General features: G+C 49.5%; 1 protein-coding gene across 2 annotated transcripts in view; it reads right to left on the bottom strand.

The window, feature by feature from the left end:
* The window catches only part of EVA1C (eva-1 homolog C), a 68,969-nt gene that overhangs the window by 23,472 nt on the left and 22,839 nt on the right, over positions 1-22,658 (bottom strand). Inside the window, exons 2-4 of one of the 2 annotated variants that reach the window (XM_059392259.1) lie at positions 12,378-12,574; positions 9,472-9,595; positions 2,097-2,249 (exon numbers count right to left, since the gene is read on the bottom strand). In XM_059392259.1, coding sequence (XP_059248242.1) covers positions 2,097-2,249; positions 9,472-9,595; positions 12,378-12,574 — 474 coding nt within the window. The remainder of the gene's footprint in view (positions 1-2,096; positions 2,250-9,471; positions 9,596-12,377; positions 12,575-22,658) is intronic. The other variant, XM_059392260.1, reaches the window with a different exon arrangement.

Below are 22,658 nucleotides of genomic sequence, written 5' to 3'. Positions count from 1 at the left end.
ATCAAGAAGGAGAGCCCCTTTTTTGCAGAAATAGGTCAGATCACCAAGGGCCCCTTACCCAGCCGAGGAGACCAGATCATAAGAAGTGTCCTTGCAGGATGTTTGGAAGAACAGGGATCACACTAGCCCTTTAGAAGGATGCCTCTGGCCACCTGGGGGTGAGGGGAAGGCCAGCCGGGGAGCAGGGAGACTGCAGTGACCAGGCAGTGGTCTCTGAGCTGATGCAGTAGTGGGACCAAGGCAGGAGTGGGTGAAGATGTTCTGAAAACACGCAAGGGTTACATGCGAGGGAGACTGGAGTGTCAGGAACTCCCAGGTCATTCACCAGGGTGTTGGGCGTGGGGTGGTGCCAGGACATACAATGGGAAGCCACGCCCACAAGGACCTCACTGCCCCATTTGGCAGCCAAGCCCGTTAAATAGGAATCCTCTGCCCAGAGCTAATCAAGTGCAGCTAGATGCCCACTTCGGCCTCTCTTTGCCCTTAGAGGACCCTCTGCCATCAGCCGCCGAGGGGCCTTTCTTCCCAGAACACTGGGCTGGGGGCCTTGGCGGGGGCGGGGGCACATGTTCCTCTTGAACTGGTTTTTGTTCTCTCTCTAGTCTTGCGTGAGAGTTTGCCTGGACAGTCAGTCACTTTATGTTCTCCACCGCCCGCCTCCCAGATCTGAGATATTGGTTTTATACGAATTTCTTTTTAAAATTAATGTTTAATTTCACATGTGAATATAGCAGTTTAATACATTTTGGAGCTCATTTTATTTTCATTTATTATTATTATTTTTTTAATTTAAATTCAATTGGCCAACGTATAGGACATCATTAGTTTTGGGGGTAGTGTTTAATGATTTATTAGTTGCATGTAACACCCAGTGCTCATCACATCATGTGCTCTCCTTGGAGCTCACTTTAGATTTTGATGAATCAAGTGCAGCTCTCTGTGCTATGTCCCCTTGGGGCCTGTTCTCCTGGGTAATATGGAGGGTAGAGATCAGGTTGCTTCTCTGCTGGAGACTGGGATATACGATGGTTAATTTTATGTCTCAGTTCAGCGATGCTATGATGAATCACCAGTCTAGATGTGGTCGTGAAGATATTTTAAAGATAGGACTAACATTTCATATGCAAAGTAGACTCTGAGTAAAGCAGATTATTCTTCCTGATGGGGGTGGGCCTCAACCAATTAGTTGAAGGCCTGAAGGGCAAAGACAGGTTTTCTGAAAAATGAATTTCCCTCCAGGCTGCAGTACAGAAAATCTGCCTGCTTCCAGCCTACCATCTCACAGAATTCAGACTCAAGACTGAACACCAAGTCTTACCTGGGTTCCCAGACTGCCAACCCACTGTACAGGTTTTGGATCTGCCAAGCACCACCACTATGTAAGCCAATTCCTTAGCATCAATCTCTCCAAATGTATGCATGTCTGTCCTGTTGGTTCTGTTTCTCTGGGAAGCCCTGACTAATCATAACATCGGGTGACTTCGATGGGGGCAGCTTCCAGCCCCACATCCCGGCCATCACCTCTTGGCTCTAGACTGCAGACCCCTAAGAAGAATGACTCCCTGAGCTTGCTACAACCCTACACAACCAGTTATGGTCCAGGCTCTTCTCCCTACCCAAATGCCATCCCCAGGTATCCGCAGGCCTCCTCTTTTAAGTCTCTGCTCAGCATACCAGTGACCCTGCAATGCCGGGCCTCTCTGAAGCACACCCCGGCCTCCCCTATGTCCCCTCCACAGTGTGCTTTACCCCTTAGCACTTGAGTGCACCTGAAATACAACAAGTGAACTCCTTTCATTTGCTCATTCTCTCACGACCACTTTGTGCACAGCTGGAAATTCCATGAGGTTCCATGAAGACCCTGTGTTGGTCACTGACAACTCTTCCACCCATAGAACAGGACCCTGCATACAGTCGGTACTCAATAACTACTTGATGTGAAATGACTAAACGATGGACAAATTTGGGAATGTGGGGCAGAAGGAGGTGGCACCCCTGGGGTTCCTCCCTGCCCTTGGCTTTCCCTCTAATCCAGGTACTGGCCAGAGTCCCAATCCCCTTGGCACCGAATGAGATAGCCCCATGAAGCCACATACCAAAGGGGGGGAGCCACTCTGCTTCGGAGGCGCAGGTGTCCCTCTCCTGGGTCCTCCTGCCGTAGCTCGCAGAGTAGATGTTGAGAAACTTGGAAGGGTGACAGTGCAGTTTCAGCTCTTGGTCTTCACATATGGTTTTGTTTTTTAATTCATCTGAAGCAGAAAAAAAATTAACGGCACCATCAGCTTCTCTCAGGAGGAATGGGGGAGTTCTGCCCAACCCCTGGCCACTCATCCACCCCCTGGAGCTGCTTCCTGGGAAGGCCAGTGGGAACAGCCCCACCGGGGGTGGGGTCTGACCCTGGAATAAGAGCCCTCTGCAGGAAGAGGTGGGAATGACAGGAAGAGGAAGGCAGAGGAGACAGGAGCCAAGTATAGGGGAAGACAGGGCTCACTGGCCGCGTTGGGCTCGGTTTGGGGATGGGCCTGGCCATAAAGGATGTCTCTCTCTCTCTCCACTTGAGGTCACACATTCCTTAATGGAAGGGAGCCTTTCCTCAAATGTTGACTTAGACCCACATGAGTAAAGATCAGGAATTACCTGATTGCAGATTAAACTTCAGGAGAGAGCCCAATTAAACCTCACCACCAGATTTCCTAATATCCTAGCACCCCCATTTCCATATATAAAAAGAGAGAGGTTGTAAAAGTAAATGATTTCCTTGGCTTGGAGAGGGAAAGAACAGGGCATGTGTCTTATGAAGAGTTCCTTCTTCCAGCCCCCAGTCTGGTGATCCAGGAGCAAACGAGGCTTGGCTGCTGTGGTCTGTGCTACCATATGACAACCCACACCAGGTTTGTTCCCAAAGAATTTAGGGAAAGGTCTGTGCATCTGTGTCATTCACCGACCACAGAAACATTTCTCTTTGCAATGTCACACAGCATTCACATGGTACATGCACTGCTGATGAAAATATAGTTGATTGTTTTTTTTTAAAAGACCATACTGGAAAAGCATTCCATTAATAACCTTGTTTCATGATGATTTGGTTTTTAAAAGCAATCATTGTTAACACTCCAGACACCAAGGATCAGGTATTGTATGACTCTATTTTGTTGAGATCTCCAGAAAGGCAAAGCCATAGAGACAGAATGTAGGTGAGTGGTTCTATTGGGGCTGAGGTTTGGGATCACAGGGAAACAACAACAATGAACACAGGACATTTTTGAGATGATGAAAATGTTCTACAGCTGGACCGTGGTGATGGTGGCATGACTTAGCCCATTTGCTGAAAATCACTGAATGGCACACTTATCATCAGTGAAATTTATGCTATGTAAATCGTACCTCAATAAAGATATTTCAAAAATTACAAAAGCTACTATTTACTGAGCTCCTCCTATGGATTAAGCCCTGTTCTAAGATCTTTAAATGTATCAGTGAATCTAATCTTCAGAACAACTCTCTTGGAAACCCCCTCTTCATATCCTTGGTGTGTTGTGTTTTGGATTTTTAGACGCTGCAGCAGTGATTCGTATGTTCTGGATGCTAACTTTCCTCTATTAGGTATTACGAGTATCTTTTCCTAGTCTGCCACTTACCTTAAACTTTGCAAAATCAAAACAAAGCAGAACACAAAGGAGACCATGGTCATTTGTTTGCACGTGTGGGTCTCCTCTCCTCACCTCCCTAACATTTTGTAAGGGAAAAGAAAAGATCCTGTATTATTACTCCTAGATTCTTCTACTTTGAAATGGCAACTGCAGAGCAAATGGGAACATTTTGGAGCCAAACAAGCCAACAGGAGCTAAATCGTAGGAGCTACTCGGGCTGCCGTGGACTGTCTGGGATGGGGAAGAAGAAAGTGTCAAGAGGAAAGAAAACTAGCAGCCCCCATATCTACTCTCCCGCGACTGTCCCGCCCAATGCTACCCCTCTTATGGCCATTCCCCATGACCACCCCCATGACCATCTCCTTGACCACCCCCCATGACCATCTCCATGACCATCCCCCATGACCACTCCCATGACCACTCCCACTGTGACCACCCCCCAAAGACCACGCCCCATGACCACCCCGATGACCTTCCTTCATGACCACCCTCCGTGGCCATTTTCCATTCCCACCCCTATGACCAATCCCCATGACCACCCCGATGACCACTACTACCATGGCCACCCCCAAAGACTATCCCCCATGACTACCCCCCATGACCACTCCCCAACCCCCACTGTCACTTCTCTGACTCACTCATGTTTTTGGATGGAAGGTGCAGGCCATTCCCACCCAGATCCCTCAAACACCTCAAGCAAAAGTTTTTCAAACTGATTTGAGGCCTATTCTATTCTATTCTATTCAGGATATCAGTTTAGTCATTTGTGACCTGCAATTTAAAAAAAACAAAGAAGAGTTTAGAAAGCATCAAAGTTCATCATGCAAACAAGGAATAACACTATTTTATAATTTAAAAAAAAAATCTTTTGAGTTGTGTGTGTGTTGTGCTGGGCCAAAATGTGAAATTTTTCCTTACTATGCCTTGTAATCAAATCAATTTGAAATCACCCCCCAAGAAGCCTTCCAGGAAGTCAGAAGGGGTAAACACTAGGGCAACGGTGGCCTGGCCATGGGACTTCATATCCTGGCATCGCTGATGCTCAAGCCCCAAACTTAAAACACGAAAGAAAATAATCCCCAAATGTAAAGTCTACCTTTTTCTGTAATGTGTGAATTCCCACACCTTTCTACACCAAGAGGAGAAGAACAGTGAGGAAATCTCACTTCAGATTGAGATTGGAAATTCAGGATCTCAGTACACCATCAGTTGATAAATTGTGGCACAGTCCCTTAATCTGTGGTGATGGAACACTCAAGATTAATGAAAGGCATGAAACAGAAACCGGGTTGCTGATGCTTGTGGTTGAACACACGAGGAACTAACAGAGGAGGGAAAATCTAAGTGGTGACGAAGCGATGTCTAGAATGCCCTTCACCCGGTCCCTGGACCTAAAGCCAAGAAAAGCTTTGTTTTCTTTTGCTAAACAGAAAAGACACTGAGTCTGACCCTGACATCGGAGGGTTTGATTCTGGTGAGTCACATCCGCACTGGGGTGAGGTTTTCAGTGTTTTTGGCGAGTAAATGCTAAATCCCACCAACACCAAAATACTGCCTTACTTCAAAGGCCCAGAATGAACGATGGCCTTTGATGCAGAACAGAGGGCGCGGGGTAGACACACCAAGAGAGCCCAAGCCCCCATCTGCCTGGGAGAATACTGAAGAATGTTAAGAATGCCTTCCAGGGGCAAAGCTCGCCCAAAAGGATGAAAACCAAGCCTAATCTAGCAAATTGGAAGCTTTCCTTTTCAACAGGATTGGCTTCTTTTCTTTTCTTTTTTCTTGTCCTTTGCTTTGCTTTTCCTTCCCCCCTTCCTTCCTCACTTTCTCAGAATTTTTAAAAATTAGAAGAGATTTTTCAAGGCTTGTCATGATGTGTACTTCTCAGCCACCGCCTCTCGGAAGTACTAAGGCCCATTCACTAACGGAGTTTCTCCACGCGGGCCAGACTCACCCAGAGAAACACAACACCCCTACTCTAAGGCCTCTGGTGATACTGTCCCCAGATTACGGGCCAATCATCTCCTGGAATGGAGGGGCCTGTGAGTGTCACATTACAAGCTTGGGGTTAGCCTGTGTGATGTTGAGTCACTGGGTTCCTTAGGAATGTGCTGATTCACTGTCACCTAAGAGTGACACTTCTGGGTCCTAAAAACAATGAGACCGCTACAAATTGCTACTTTGGGTAGAGAAAGAGAATTTGTTTTAGAGCTGGGTGAGAGTGCTCGATGGCCTCAAATTAGACAAGGTGGGGTGGGGCAGGGGTGGGGGTGGGTGGGGAGCCTTCCAGAAGCTTCCTCATGGGTGTGGATGGGGAGAGTGACAGGAGCCCAGGCAGAAGAACCGCCAGGACTCTTCTTCAAGGACAACAGTAGCAAGACACCACCCCCCCCAATTCTGCCAAGCAGGGGCTAGGCAGGTTCTCCTTAATAACACAGATATGCACCTGCATATCCGCAGGGCCCTTCAAAGCGGGTGAGCAGCGTCACCTGTGCGATCACTGATGTTCCTTAGGACGGTCACGCGTGGTGATGTTCTCAACATACAGAGATTTAGTCACTTCTAATGTGTGTGTGTGTGTGTGTGTGTATGTGTTTTTAAATTCTCTACAGGCAGTATGTCCTGCTCTTGCCCGCACCTGGGGCAGACCCCAGCCCAGCCCCCAACACCTGGTGTCTCACTGCCTTCCAGATACTCCCATCCTCAGCAAGGACTTAATCTGCCCCCTGGAATGACGGTCGCTGGTCCCTGAGGGCACCCGCATGACAAGCCCAGGCTCAGCCTCTTACAAGCCGCACTGTAGTTTTCGTCTACACAGCACTGTACTCACACACTCCTTACCCCCGTGCGGGCAGTACATTATCCTCACTTGACATTTGATTCATGAAGCCAGTGTCCCTGTAAAACAGCTCCCAGACCAGCCAACAGGCCAGCCCCGGTAGGCGGTGTTGGCCCAGCTCCCCGGCGTAAAGGCTCCCACGGTGGCAGGTTTCACTGCCCACAGGCAGGGCCGGGGAGAGATGCACATAGTTGGCACTTGGGATGAGGGCTGGGTCCCCGCAGCCCCGGGTGCAGCCGGGTACCCCTTCGAACAGTCCGTGTCACGTTCGGGCTGGCACCAGAGACAAAGGGCCTCCGGGCTAGGAGGGTGGCAGAAAAAGAGTCTGGAGCATGTGGGGGCCCTTCTCTTCCTCCTTCCCCACTCACAGCAGCAGCAGGGGCGTCTCCTAACCTGCAGGACCTCGGGTCACCGATGTCTCCGTTACCCAAAGTCCTCTGGTCCGAACCGCTGCGTCCCCTTTCAACTCAAGTTGAAATCCTAATGCCCAACTTGACGGTGTTAGGGGGTGGGGCCTTTGGGAGGGGCTTAGGTCACGAGGGGATTAGTGTCCTTCATGAGAGAGACCCCAGAGAGATTTCTCATCCCTTCTGCCAAGGTAGTTAGAGCAAAAAGACAACCACTGGTGGAGGAAAGGGGCCCTCGGCAGATACCAAATCGGCCAGCACTTCGATCTTGGTCTTCACAGCCCCCAGAACAACAAGAAATGAACTTCCGTTGATTATAAGCCTTCCGGTTTACAGCATTTTGTTACACTAGCTCGAACAGACTAAGACACAAGGGCTCTGCCCCTAATCTATTACCACACAGGCCAACCAGAGGCCATTTTAAAACCGCACCCGCACACCATCCCTGTTTAAAGAAAGAATCCACCTCCTTCCTTGGCCATCAGGGCCCCGGGGATCCTGCAATGGCTCCCCGGCCAGTGCTCCTGCTTGCCCCCCCCCACTGCTTCTTCTGGCCACAGGCTTCCACGGGGAGCGCTCCTTCTATGCTCGCCCCTCAACCCGCCGTCCTCAGCCCCACCATCACCTGCCAGGTGCAGGAATGCCTTCTCTGCACCCCTGCTGGGGTCAACTCCCCCAGATGGACCTGCCCAGTACCAAGACAGCAGGGCTCCCGCTGAGATGTTTTTTAGACAGGTCTGGTCTTTCCCGAGAAAGGTGACGGTTGCTAGAAACTAAAGGACAACAAGGAAGCAGTTGTGTGAAGATGCAGTAAATGGTGCCACACGAAGGAAGGTTGGGAGCTGTCCCACACGGAACCCCATCCAAGAAACTTCTGCAAAACCCGAGAGCAGTCTTCCCACCCAGCAGCTGGCCTGACACCTGTGCACAGCAGAGGCTCCGCAAGTGTTTTGCTGAAACAAAATCAGCGATCAGACCTACTTGCTCGGTGCGGGAATAAGGCTGTGGTCCGGCACTGACTTAGAGTCAAAGTTCTGCCAATCTCACGAGGGCCTTTTTACCTCTTTTAGAGGCTGGTCCTCCAAAAGGACCTTTTGATTACAAAAAACTTCCAAAGTATAGAAAATGTGAGAGAATATCACAATAGACGGGCATATTCCCACCACCCAGATTCTCCAATCCTTGACATTGTGAACAAGGGCCACTTTAAAAGGGGGTTGTCTTCCCCACCACGGAAGGAGGACGAGGACAGCTGCTTTGGAGACTTAGCCATGGGAAGGACATGGCTGAGGACACAGAGATCTAGAAGGGATGTGTCCGAGTGAGGCAGGAGTTGCCATGACTTCCTGACTTCCCGGGGAGACGCCGGTCGGAGTGCAAAGTTGGGGTCTGCTTTGGGTCTTCGTGATCACGAGTATGTGTGCGACAGTGTCTATGCATGTGACAGTATACACAGGTGTGCTATTGTGTATGTACGAGCGACTGTGCGTACCCTATAAGTGTGTGGTGATGTGTATGTGTGTCTGAGCGTGAACGTGCGTTTGAACACCCAGTATGGGGGAAGAGCCAGAGGGGCCTTTCAGGGGTGTCCGCGCCCCAGCAAGGAAAGGGTTAAAGACGCAAAGCTGGATATTTGCTGAGAGGATCTCCTGCTTTCTCTGCAAGTGCGCACTGGAGACCACACACGACACACGTGTGACCCGAAGCCTCACTGATCCCCGGCACCCTGGCTGCCAATGGGAAGCTGCTGGGCTCCAGAGGCAGAAACCCACAGAGAACAAAAGGCAAAAAACCCAAAAAAGATGTGTTGGGATGGCCATGTATATAATTCTTTAGTGAAACGCTGTTGCTTTCTTTTCAACAAGTTTTTTCAAGGATTCCTGGGAGCCTCTAACCCTGCCGTTGCCTGTGACCTCTCTCGGGCTGACCCGCCATGCCCCTAAGTGTGACCTGCGCCCCAGAAAGCCGTTCCTTTTGTCTGGCAATGGGTTGATCACAAAACTAACATGCGTTACAGGTGATACAAGTCACCAGAGAGAGAAAGGCGAGAATCAGAGTGGAGGAGGCTGCTCCCCCCAGAGACCTTTCCAAATTCTTTCTCCTTGAGGAAGAGACACTGGGTACGGAGCCCCTGCTTTAGTGAAAGCAAAGAGGCGAGTTCATAGAGATCTGGAACCAGGGGCCTGGGGGCAGCTGTGTCCTCTCGTGAGAGCAAGGGGTCCCGCAGCTGGCGGTGGGCTTCCTCTGAAAAGGAGAAGTGGCTCTTCGTTTGGGGGGAAGGCCTCTTGCCACCCCTGATAGCTGTAGCACGGTACAACTGGGGTTTCCACACCAAGAAGGATTTTTTAAACTCAGGGGTTTGTAAGAATGCATGTGGATATATGGGTGCACACACACACACACACACACACACACACACACAAATACACATAAACTTACAAAAACAGGTAGGACATCTCTATTAACAAGTCTCTAAGCGGGACTACCACCCTCTGGCAGAGATCCCCTGTGAAGGCTGTGACTGAAACAGGGAAGCCACACCCGAAACGCACTGTGCCCCTCAGACGTTACTTACTAGGCTGGCATTTAAAGGAGACCAGGAGGTATTTACTGCTTCCTGGACAAAGGTCAGGTCCGAAAACACGGCTATTGACCAGGAGGTGGCAGGCCCGCTGGTTCTGGCATTCATCCAGCACCTTCTAAAAGGAGGGGGTAGAAAAGGGATAGGCTTGAAAACCACACACAGTGTCTGGGAGATCCCACCCCCGGGCGGCTCTCGGCTCCGTCTGTCCGGCCTGGGTGTCCACCCAAAGAACCTTCGAGCTGCGCGGAGCTGGGTCTAAGCCGAGAGCTTGCCTACGGGCATGATCAGGTCTGCTCCCCGTCTCCCTGTCCTTCCCAGAACAAGACACCTGACCCACCCGTGGCAGACCCCATCGGAAGACCAGCCCCCCCATCTGTCTCCGCTGGAAGTGCTGTGCACGGTTTCGGCAAAAGTGCCGCATCACGGAGATCCCAGGAAACGTGGGCAGGATCTGAGAAGCTCAGTGAGCGGGTGAGACGGGCCTCGGAGGCCCCCCCCCCCGCCCCAGGCGGGCTGCGAGAGCGCTGTGGGGGTCAGGAATCACAGCCAGAGCTCTCCAGCCGCAGAAAACAGCCGGGCACAGACCACAGAGAACTACTCAGTGTTTGGGGGACGCCTTGGAGACCCAACCCAAACACGGGCCAACTGAGGAAAACTGAAAAGCAGATTCCCAGCCTTGCCAACGACAAGGACACAGGCCCCACGTGTTCCCTTTGGAGCGATTTTCTCTGTGGAATGCTCAGGCGTTGCTGGTGAGCATTGGGCTTAGACGTTTTCCCTCAACTGTCTCTTGCTCTCAATTTTTTTCTGGGCAGCTCACTCCTTTGTGAATGAACCTGGTCCAGAGAAGCTCGCCGAGGACCGTTCACGGGGTCCCAGAGGAGCCTAGCACCTCGCTGTCCCTTTTCCATTTCCAAACGGAGCCCACGACAGTCACAGAAGACTTCCACTCGGGGTCTGTTAAAAGGACACCAAGTCCGGCGAACATTTCCCAAGAATTTCCTTATTCCCATTGGACTGAGTTTGGCGCAGTCACGAGGCTGTCTGAGTCGCCGTGCTCTCCTCGTAGCGCATGGCGCAGCTCCGTGGGGAAGGCCGGCCCTACCAGGTAGTCCCTCAAGGGGTCCAGCGGACGTGTATGAAATCAGAAAACACGTCCAGGGGAAACCCTGGGGACCCTCAGACGACGGGACGCGTTCTCGTGGCCGAGGGTCATCATGAAATGACTCAGCCCCTGGGGGTCTCCAGTGTCCGTATCACAGCCACAGCGCGGGACTCAAGGCAGGACTGTTCCCGAACTGTGTCCTGGCTAAAAACCGCATTGGGGTGGGGGGAACCTTCCTGGTGACCTTCAGCCATGGGCCAGATCCGCTGAGGGGCTTCTGGGTGGACGTTGATACCTGTTGTCTCCCACATCGGGCACCCTCCCTCCGAGGGAGAGGAAGCCCCTTGCCACAGCTCCGAGGCCCCAGTCAAAAGACACGACATAGAGGCTCTCTTGATCTCCGGATGAAAGAGCAGCACACGGGGACGCCTCTGGCAGACAAACCTTCTGCACAACATCAGAACCGGGTTCACAAATGCTAACTTGTCTGCTTGGCTCTGGAAACATCCTCTTCCCCCGGGCCTGCCTGGCAGAGCCAGGCACCCATGCTGGGCGGGGAGGGCGGCGCCTGTGCGTGGGAGCTCAGGGTGCCAGGAGGTCGCTCCGTCACAGAACAGGCACCCCCGTCCCAGTGCTCGTCTTCTGCACCTGGGCGAGCAGCAGATGGCCCGGGCGCCAGGGCAGGGCGGGCAGGGAAGTTGGGTAAAGACTGGGCACAGGCCACGAGGGCTACAGAATGTGGTGGGGGACACACGGAAAGTAACTTCGTCTCCGGAAACAACATGTGGCCTCTGGGAAGTCACTCAGACACATTCTTTTGGCTACTCAGCAGGTGCCTTTACCAACCACATGACTGCCCAGATACTAAGATGCTTGGAATGGAAGCAACAAGTGGTGGGAGAAATAAAAAAAATCCTTACATTATCATACTCTTTGGGCTTCTCTTTGGGCCTTAAGGAGAGCTACACAGCCTTATGCTAATTCCATTATTCCTTAGTCTTCCTCAACAATTTATTTTCGCCCACATTTCTTGTGGCTGAAAAAAATCAAAGAGCCAGGAGGAGTCTAAAATCTCCACTGAAATATTGGCTCTGACCTCCTCCTATACCAGATCTTTCCCTTAATGCCAACAAGAAAGAAAGAAAGAAAGAAAGAAAGAGAAAGAGGAGGTTAGGTGCTCTCTGCAAATTCCTGGTACTCTCCAACAGAAGAACAAATCAGCAGAGGCTGCCCAAAGTAGCTTAAAACCAGAATAACATCCTCATCTACAACTGGAGAAGAAGACCATTTTGTGAAGAACGACCGTGACTGAGGTTTCCCTTCCTCCAGTGCTTCTCCTAGAAGTTGATATGACCTTGGCCGTCAGCCTCACGGGGACCTGTGGTTCCCACTAAAGCATCCCCAGCTTTCCCTCTCTGCTGGGGGATCCCCGGGAAGGGTGGTCCCAGAGGTCAAAGCCCAACTGGACTGTACTTGGCTTTACCGCAGTAGGGACTATGCCTCTGGATTAATTCATGCTGCACGTGCGCTAAGGGAGCTCTCCAGGAAGGAGGAATTCCATTGAGACTTGTCTGGTGACGAATCCTTTTGAGAAGCAAATAGCTCACCCGTGAAATTGATGATTCGTATGAACTGAGGTTTTCGTGGATCAGGTTTGCTGTGAGTGAACTATGTAATCACAAGCATCTATACAGAGAAAGAGAGAGAGTGATGGGGAGACGGAGGGCGGGAGGAGGAGAGGGAGGGAGAGAGAACCGTTGCATCATCTTAAAGCATCTACAAAGGGCGGTACCTGCAATGTGGTGGGAGCCACACAGGCCACGTGGTCTTCCCTCTGGGAGGCAGGCTGCTGGGCACTACACATTTGATAATCTTGCCCATAAAATGCCGATTGGACACTTATCGTAGAATGCCGAGGGCACTGTAGATTCAAATGGTCCCCATCACAGGCATAGGCGGTGTGGTTTTGCAGGAGTTTGGTTAGATAACCTGGAAAATATTCAGCTGGGTTACTAGAGGCCCAGGAACTCACCCCTCCTTCCCAGCTTTCTGAAAAGGAGGACCTCGGCTCCCCCCAGAGAAGGGGTTGGTCAGTCAGGAAGATGGGGGACGGAGCTTCCTTAGCAGCTCCCAGGGAGAAGACCCCAAAGCGGGCTCGAAGTGAAGCTGAAGGAGAGGGAGCCAATTTTCCCATCTGGGTTGTAAACCTTGGGTCTGGAATGGCCCATAGGAAGGCTCAGAAGTCTCGGTCCCTTTGGGATTGTCCAGGAGCCAAGAAATCCTGAACCATTTCTACGCAGCTGGAAAAAATCCCAAGTGGGTATCCCTTGGACGTGGAGATGCCTGTCCCTGAAGAGATTTGGGTTCTCTGATCTCCCTCTAGCTAGGCCGTGCCTTCCCGGAAGGACAGGATGCCATTTTATTTTGGGGTCATCACTCCTGGGCCCTGGAAAGAAAAGCAAGGCAGGGTAGCCTGCACAAGCTAAAGGCCTGCTCTGAAGGGAGGGGAAGGGGTGGATGGTGGGGCTCTGTCACCGGTTGAACGATGTCCCACCACAAGTTCATGTTCACTGGGAACCTCAGGTGCCCCCTTATTTGGAAATAGGATCCTTGCAGTTGTGATTAGTTAAGATGGGGTCATAATGGAGCAGGCTGGTCCTTGACAGGTGTGATGATGTCCTTACAGGAAGAGAAGAGACAGAGGGAAGACAGCCGTGTAAAGGCTGGAGTCATCTAAAAGCCAAGGAACCCCAGGATTGCTAGCAGCCACCATGAGCTGGAAAAGGCAAGGAAATGTTCTTCTGTAGAACCTTCCGGAGGCAGCCTGGCCCTGGCACACCTTTATCTGAGGCTCCTCACCTCCAGAGCTCTCAGGGAGTGAATTTCTGCTATTTTCAACCATCCCAGCCTGCAGTTCTTTGTTACAGCAGCCCTGAAAAAACCAACACAAGCTCCTCATCCCAGGGTCCCGGGCCACTTCTCATGCAGGCTGGACAAGCTACAGAGCCTTGGGCTGTGAGGAGCTGTGTGCGTGGCCTGGCAGGTTCTGGCGGCATGGACCCCTTCTCAGAAAGGAGGAAGGAAGGTTCATCTGAAATGTAGATTCCTTTCCGCCTTCTCACACCTCATGAGGTCAGTTGCAAGGCAGCTGGGAAGAGAGCCAGGGACTTTCTGGTGAGGTGTGTGGGAGCCAGCTTTGGCAGCCCGTGGCCTCTGAGGGGGTGGAGGGGTTGCCGAGGAAGGCAATTTCAGAACTCCCCTATTCCCACACAGACGGCCTGCGCTGAAGTCCTCCCTGACGAACTTTCAAAATCCTCTCTGACCATGCTTTTCTGCAAAGGGCACCCACTGCAGCTCCCTGACCTTGCCCGGAAGTCACAGTGAAAGGGACTGTGACATCTGCCATAGGATGGTCACACTTGCCCACTTGAAGACGAAAAGTGGGAGTGCCTACTCTACATGTAACCCAGACCCGAGGTCTCTCACCACAACTCCCTTTTTCCTTCCCACCCTTGAAAGAAGGCAAGAAGTCAGCTACCCTGAAGTTGGTTTCCCTGGGAAAAGTGGACCCTAGCTCAAGCAGCAGAACTGACATCAGGCCCTGGGGCTGTAAGTCAGGGTCCTGCTTGTTGGAACGATGTCCTCACTCTCAACGTGCTCCCCGCCAGCCACTGAGAAAGGCTGGGCAGAGACCCCTAGGTGGTCCGATGGCAGGTCAGCAACTTCCTGCAGGACACACGGGCGGACCTTGATAAAGCCATGAGTTGCGAAAGTTCCAGCCTCCTTTATGAGCCACACCAGGAACTCAGAGTCGCCCTGATGCTGCCCCAGGCCAGCACCCACCCCAAAACTCCCCAGGCTGGTACCCCCACCCCTGGACCTCTTCAAACTCATCAGTAAAACTTTCTCATCCATCCATTACCACATCCTTCACCAGGACCACGCCGGGTGACCTGCCGACTAAGATGTTAAATTAATCCTGGGAGCATGACTTCGGCGTCATGGCTTGTCCAACAGTCTAGTCTACTCTAACTAGATGAAGGAAATGAGAAGGCTGTGGGGGTGTCAGAGGCACAAGACTGAAGGGGCCTGGGTTCCAGATTCAGGGACAAGATTCTCTGAGCTTTCTCCACAATCTGTTACATGGGTGGAAAAGAAACCTGTGCTGTTTGGGCCATTGTTTTTCTTCTATTTGTCATGCAGTCTGTCCCCTGTGAGCAGAACTTGATCTCCCCGGGGTCATTTACATCAAAACAAGACTGAGTGCATTGCAGTGACCTGAGCCCCACTGCGCGCCATACTGGTATTCTGAGAGCGACGTTCTGGAGGCAGAAGCTCACTGCAGAGAACGGCCTCTGGAGGCCTCCCGGGCTCTTCTGCCAGTGTGTCAGTTCTAACACCAGGAAGTACAAAGAAGATAGCCCGCCAGTAAAATCTGCCCTAGAGTCAGTCCAGTTCCTATGTGTTTGTCCAGACAATGGAATATTACTCAACACTAAAACAAAAGTAGCTATGAAGCTGCAAAAAAGACACAGAGGAAATGTCGATGCATATTATTAAGTGAAAGAAGCCAGCCTGAGAAGGCTATAGACCGTACAAGTCCAGCGACATGACATTGCGGAAAAGGCAAAACTATGGTGATGGTGAAAAAAAGGACAGGGGTGGTCAGAGGATTGAGGGAAGGGAGGGATGAGCAGGGGGAGCACAGAGGACTTCAGGGCAAGAGAACTAGTCTGCACAATCCTCTGGGGATGGACACAAGTCATGACACATTGTCAAAACCTACAGAACACACAGCACCAAGAGGGAGCCCACGGTGAACTATGGACTTCGGTCCATGTTATGATGTGTCAATGCAGGTTCATCCATTGTAATACAGCTACCACTCTGATGGGGAATGTTGATAGCAGGGGTGGAGCAGGGGGGCAGGGGGGAGGCTGTGCCTGCATAGGGACTACAGGTATTTGGGAATTTTCTGTATCTTCCATTCAATTTTGTCATGCACCTAAAACTATTCGACAAATGAAAGTCTATTTAAAAGAAAAAAAACCACCAGGCTTCCCCAGAAGAGTGTTACCTTTGGGAGGAGAGGGGTTCGTGACAGGGAGGGGACAGGAGGATGAGCTGGCAAAACTTTTTTTCGATCCGAAGGGTGGATACATGTTTTACTTTGTGAAAGTTCACCTAGCTACACGTTTGTGATAGGTGCACTTTTTGGTGGGTAAATAAAACTGTTTAGAAAAAAACCCTTTACCTACAGTTATCTGACCAAAGCTTTTTAACCAATGAAGAAAGTCCAGACACTGTGCAGCCTATGGAGGATTGATAGGTCAAGGGCAGTGGTGGGAGCATGTTCTACAGCTGATCACATCCACGCCAGGTGTACGCTAGAGTAATGGTGGAAGATGCCCTCATGAAGACGGGCCACTTGCCCTCATACCTCAGGGTGCCTCCCACACCTCATTCTGATTGGCCCACAATGTCAGAAGCTACTAAGACATCAGGAAGAAGGACAAATTGGAACTACCCCTGGTTTTCAGCAACACAGACGACATCAAGAGCCTTTTGAGAGACACTTGGGATGCTGAGTCGGGACACTAGCCAGGTTGGAAAATGTTGAAAAGCAAGTAGAAATTGAGGAAATCCCAGATGGCTCTTGAGGTAGACAGAATAGTGCCCTCCCACCGATGTCCCCAGATCCCCATCCCTAGAGCCTAGAAACATGTTTCTTTTCATTGTAAAAGGGACTCTGAGGTGGTGATTAAGTTAGAAATCTGGAAAGGGGGGGCGCCTGGGTGGCTCAGTGGGTTAAGCCTCTGCCTTCAGCTCAGGTCATGATCTCAGGGTCCTACTTGTAATCTCTGTCTCTCTCCCTCTCTCTCTCTCTCGGTCAAATAAATAAATAAATCTTTTTTTTTTTTTAAGATTTTATTTATTTATTTGACAGAGAGAAATCACAAGTAGATGGAGAGGCAGGCAGAGAGAGAGAGAGAGGGAAGCAGGCTCCCTGCCGAGCAGAGAGCCCGATGCGGGACTCGATCCCAGGACCCCGAGATCATGACCTGAGCCGAAGGCAGCAGCTTAACCCACTGAGCCACCCAGGCGCCCCAATAAATAAATCTTTAAAAAAAAAAAAAAGAAATCTGGGACTCTGAGGTTGTGATTCAGTTAGAAATCTGGAAATGGGAAGGTGATCCTGGAGGATCTGAAAGGCTCCATATAGTTACCAAAGTCCTCCTAAAAAGGTCAAAGTTGATAAAAAGATGTGGCAGTGGAAACAGAGGTGGGAGTGATGCAGCTATGAGCCCAAGAATGTAGGTGGTTTCCAGAAAATGAAAAAGACAAGGGAACCCTGATTTTAGATCTCTGATTTCCAGAGCTGTAAGAAACTAAATCTCTGCTGTTTTGAGCCACCAAGTGTGTGGTGATCTGTCACAGCAGCCCTAGGAAACAGCACAGTTTATACAGAAGACTCTTGCGACATCTTGGTAAAGATGAGAAGAGACACGGGGCTAAAGTTATAAGAACTGATGTCTGGGATCAGATTTTTAAGTAACTATGATCGAGTTAAAGCTAGGAGAGACCTAGCTTTGCATCTCTGTGTGTAAATACATATGTAGATGAGCCCTATGTCATTTGTAAATTATATTTGTTACTGTAAGTTGATGTTGAACACATTCAAAAGTGCTCTTAGCAAGATGGTGGTTGCAGTATTGGAGTGTGGGCTCCAAGCTAGGAAATGAGTACTGGGGAGGCCCAAGGGAATCGAGGTGTGCTGAGACCCAACAAGGTGAGATTGGGTGCAACTAACCCAGCAGGCTGGAGAGGTAAGATCTTGTGCCCCAAGTGATTTCAAGGTGGAGCAGTTGCAGACAATGGAAATGTCCAAGAGATGGCCATGGAAGAGAGTGTGAGAAGTGGATGGAAAGGAAGGTTGCTGGAAATGAGGGCGACCTCTGGAACAGGCATCTCCCTGGATAAAGGCAGGAGCTGGGATGGAGCAGGAGCCGTCCGCCAAGGTTGACCTCTAACAAGAGGCAGATGACAGAAGACCCTCTCCCAATCTTTCAAGTGTGCTGTGAGCACATACTCTTTCCATTGCGTCGGGCAGAGTCAATACATTACTTAGTGTTTTAGTCCACTCAAGCTGCTGTAACAAGTCACCACAGATCAGGTGGCTTATAAACAACGGAGATTCATTTCTCATAGTTCTAGAGGCAGAAAGCCCAAGATCAAGGTACCAGCATGATTGCATTTTAGTTAGGTCCCTCTTCCTGGTTCAGAGCTAGGGCCATCTTGCCTTGTCCTCACATGGCACAGGGGCTAGGGAACTCTGTGGCACATCTTTTATAAGACATTATGGGATGAGGGAATCTCATTCATAAAGACCCCACCCCAATGACCTAATCACCTAATAGCATCATCTTTGGGTGTTAGGATCTCAGCCTACGAACTTTGGAGGGACTCCAAAATTCAGACTAACATTCAGACTCTAGCGCTTAGCACACCTTGGTTTCTTGGCTGGTTCAAATGAGATCCCTTTTAAAGAATGACTATCAGTGTAGCTTCCTGTTCATGGTTCTCTCTCAATCAAACGCTGCATCATGCTGGATCAGTCAAAAATGCTTAATTTCAATTTCTTATTAGGTTCAGCCAGGGCTCTGGGTCACACTTTATATGTGTGGGCCAGTATTTCCTGCCCTGAAGGACGGCAGAAGAGCAAACTGATAAGAAATCAGTCCTTAAAGCCTGGTTTGGGCTGGAAATGCTCTGTGGATCCCTTTTAAAAAAAAAAAATTTCATTCATTCATTCATTCATTCATTCTGTGGATCCTTGTTAGCGTCACATGGTTGAGGGGCCATGGTGCAACTTATGTTTAACTCCAAGATCCTCTCCTGATGAATCCCCACTCTGTGTACCAGCAGAATTTCCCACAGCAATGGCTATGGCTAGGACTTTCCTCAAAGATCATCTTGAAAGGCCTGGTTGGATTGGGCAGATCTTAGAATAGTTTAGATAAAGGCTTTATGTTTTCCTTTTTTAAAATGTATATGGATAGGGGCACCTGGGTGGCTCAGTGGGTTAAAGCCTCTGCCTTCAGCTCAGGTCATGATCCCAGGGTCCTGAGATCGAGCCCTGCATCGGGCTCTCTGCTCAGCAGGGAGCCTGCTTCCTCTCTCTCTGCCTGCCTCTCTGCCTACTTGTGATCTCTGTCTGTCAAATAAATAATAAATAAATAAATAAAATGTGGATGGATATTTCATGTGGAAGGAGTCTTCCTAAGAGTGACAGCAGCTCTCCTCTGTCTTCAGAAAGACAAGGGGAAGTCGCTCTTAAGATTCTTGTCCCCATCACCTTTACAAGGAAAACCCATTTATCCAGAAATATTCCAGTGACCTGAGAATGACCAGAATGTAAATGACTGATTTTCAAGGAATCATGGATGTGTCTCCCGAAGTGTTCTACAAGAGGAAGAAACATTATGCAGGGGAGAAAGGAGATGTTATAGCAAAATGAGCTTGGGGTGTATGGGTTAAAACAAGGCAAACACAGTTCTTTCCCTGTAGGACTTTGGATACGCCAATGTGTACAGCAGCTGTCAAACATCAAAAACGAGAGGTAGATTCCCTGACTCATAATTGACCAGCCCTCCCTTCTTATTCTTTTGCATGAATCATCTGAGTGTTATTGTTAAGCACATCATTCTTTTTTTAAGATTTATTTATTTGAAAGAGCACAGCAGGAGGGGAAGAGGGAGAGGGAGGGAGAGAATCCCAAGCAGACTCCACACTGAGCATGGATCCTGATGTGGGGCTCGATCTTACGACCCTGAGTTCATGGCCCTGAGGTCACAACCTGAGCCAAAAACCAACTGTCAGGTGTTTAACTGACTGCACCACCCAGGCTTCCTCAAGCACATCATTCTTTTTTTTTTTTAAAGATTTTATTTATTTGTCAGAGACAGAGGGAGAGAGAGCGAGCGAGCACAGGCAGACAGAGAGGCAGGCAGAGGCAGAGGGAGAAGCAGGCTCCCTGCTGAGCAAGGAGCCCGATGTGGGACTCGATCCCAGGACCCTGGGATCATGACCTGAGCTGAAGGCAGCTGCTTAACCAACTGAGCCACCCAGCCAAGCACATCATTCTTAAGGAAACAGAGTTTCATATACCACAGTCAGTGCTGACAGCTGCATTTAAGTTGCATGATTTCAGAAGGCACTTCAGAATCCCATATGGTTTCAGAATCATCCTGCAGGGTTGGGGGACAGGAGGGAGGGGCTCAGAGCAGAGAATGAGATGCCCAAGCACAGGGCTCATAGTGGGATTAAGGTGTGTGACTGCCACCCCCTCTCAGCATTGGTGTCCTCGTGTTTTATGGTGACGATCAAATGATATAACGGCCCAGCATTTTTATCAGCCATAACCCACAGCACCAGCTGAGGGGATTGTTATTGTGCTGCAAACATTGAAGAACACAAATTTACACAGAACTCTTTGGTGGCTTGCAAATCAAACCGTATTCCCTGTCAGCCTTGTCTGCTCTGAGCAGTGATGGTAAGACAATCAATTCAGAGACAAGTACATAGCCCAGTAGCTACCCTCATGGTCCAGAAATGTCACTGCTCAGCTTGAGGAGAAAGGAAAATCTTCCTTCCTTCCCTTACTTTCTACCTCTTCCTCTCTTCTTCTTCTCTCTTTCCTTTTTCAAAATAATTAAGGTTTATGGGACACCTGGCTGGCTCGGTCAGTGGAGCATGAGATTCTTGATCTCGTGGCTCAAAGCCTGAGCCCCACATGAGGTGTAAAGATTACTCAAAAACAAAACCTTGAAAGAATAATTAAGGTTTACAATATTACTAAGATTTAGAACAGGCCAAAGAAGCTGCAAATTCTTCCTCCTTTCCTTTCTGAAGTCAGAGCCCTTCCGCGAGAGTCCAGGTTTCCCAGGGGCTGATGCTGAGTCACTCTAAGCACAGGATACAAGTACATCAGTTGCTGGCCCAACATCCGTATGCTAAAGTCCCCTAATCACGAGAGGCCAATTTCCCCATCTTCCTTCTGGGAAGAGGGTAGAATTCAATTCTGCTGGCCCTGCTACCCTCCTCCACTTGCTTAATAGAGCAGAACCCTCCAATCCATTAATGCTTTAGATAAGAGACAACACCCTTTTATTCACAAATATTCAAAGGTGTTTCTACATGTTTGAAGTTCTTTTCCAGAAAAGTTTTTTTTTTTCTTTTGTGTTTGTGAGTGTGTTTAGAGAATTGGCAAAAGCAGGAACAAGGGGGCAGTCCACGAGGCTTTAGGGCAGTGAGTCAGAGTCTTGAAGAGTGCAGGAAAGGCCCCACAATGGATGAAGGGCTCATGACTGGGCACCACACACCCAAGAGCATTAAGATCAAAAAGTAAAGTCACTTTAATTCGTTTCTCTAGGCTCAGGTTTGCACAGGAAAGTTGAACCTGGAGGTTAATTATGAAGACAACAAGAGCCATCAGTGTGTGTCTTGGGTGTTTGAGGGGGAATCACAAAGGCTAGGGACCTCCAAAGGTAGCTCTCTGAACTTAAGTGATGAGCTTAGATCCTGGTCCCAAAAGAGAATAGAGCAGGACAGAAGGTGAACTGAGGGTCTAGATGGGGTAGGGACCATATATTTTCTCCTGAGCATGGGGGAGGGGCATATTTCTCACTCGCACTTACCATCGTGTGGGCCAGTGGAACGTTCTGGCCAATGGAAAGGCGGCAGAAGTGATGTTTGTCACTTTCAGATCTGGCCCTTGAGATTGTGTGACCTCTACTCCCTCTCTCCCCATCTGCTGTCACATATGGAAGACAGAAGGGACAAGGACAGCTCTGAGGACCCAGAAAAGATGGGGGAGGCACAAGATGGAAGGCATCGGGTCCCTGAATGACCGCATGGAGCATAGCCTTCCCCTTTTTCCAAATTACACTGGAGCACAGCACGAGTAAGAACTAACCCTTTATTTCGTTAGTCCCCTAAGATTTGGAAATTGTTTATTTTAGCAGCTAGACTACTTGGTCTCATACTCCAGCATTTTCTCAATTGGTATTATGTTAAGTAGAAAGCTGGCAGGACTTTGAGAAGTACCAAAAACTTTCACCAAACACACCTCATTGGCTTGTGATGTGTATTGTTGACAACATTCCGCATGGCCTCCAGTTCTCATCTGGGAAGTCATCTGAGTTAAGACCTTGCTACAATCAAAATGAGTTAAATTACTAACGAGTTAAAAGGGACTAGAGGTCTCATTAGTTAGTCACCACATCCCACAATGCCACTGACTTCTAAAAACTGCATTAGCAAAAGTGGAGAGAAGAGACTAGTAGGCTTGGATGGAATGTTCTCAGACAGGTAGTATACTTGTTTCTATATACTGATGGGGGTGGGAAAGGGTGTGGGGCTGTGCACACATGGGGTGGTGTGTGTTCTCCACTCCAGAGAGTGCTGGGCCTGGATCAGAAGCTCCAAAGCACAGAGGTGGTGGCCACAGGCTACGACAAGAGGAATTCAGGCTCTGAACCTGCTCACATCAGATGCTTCCTTGAGGATGTTGAGTAGAACCTCTTTAGACCTTAGCTCTAAAACCAGAGAGTTATGCATACTTTAGAGGGTTGATGCCCAAGTAATGAGAGTCAGCATAAGTAGGTCACCTTATATTGTTGTCAACATGTCATTTCTCTTCCCAGAGGAGAGCGTGCGTGTACCAGAAGGAAAAGAGACAGACAGTCCAATCTCTGGAAGAGAGACCCCAAAGAAGGCAAAGACAAGGAGTACTCCAAATCCATTTCTTCCCAACTCCATCTTGGTTTGGTCTTGGGACAAAGACATCTGGTAAAAGAGTAGAAAGTGTTTGCTTTCATAGTCTATAAAATTGCCCCCAAGGAGGAGCTCAACAATTGATTCTCATGCCATCAATTACTGGTCCTCAGGTTTCAGGGTGCTGTGGAAGCATTTTTGGCAGAAATGAGTGCAACAATCCCTGAAAAGGGCCAGCTAAGTGCTAATTTGGGTAAATTTGCTGGCTTCTGATAAGCCACTTCTCAGCCTACAAATT

The sequence above is a fragment of the Mustela nigripes genome, chromosome 2, assembly GCF_022355385.1.
Source record: "Mustela nigripes isolate SB6536 chromosome 2, MUSNIG.SB6536, whole genome shotgun sequence".
Taxonomy (NCBI): Eukaryota; Metazoa; Chordata; class Mammalia; order Carnivora; family Mustelidae; genus Mustela; species Mustela nigripes.
The sequence above is the reverse complement of the archived record's forward strand: the minus strand, read 5'-3'. Positions and strand labels throughout refer to the sequence as shown.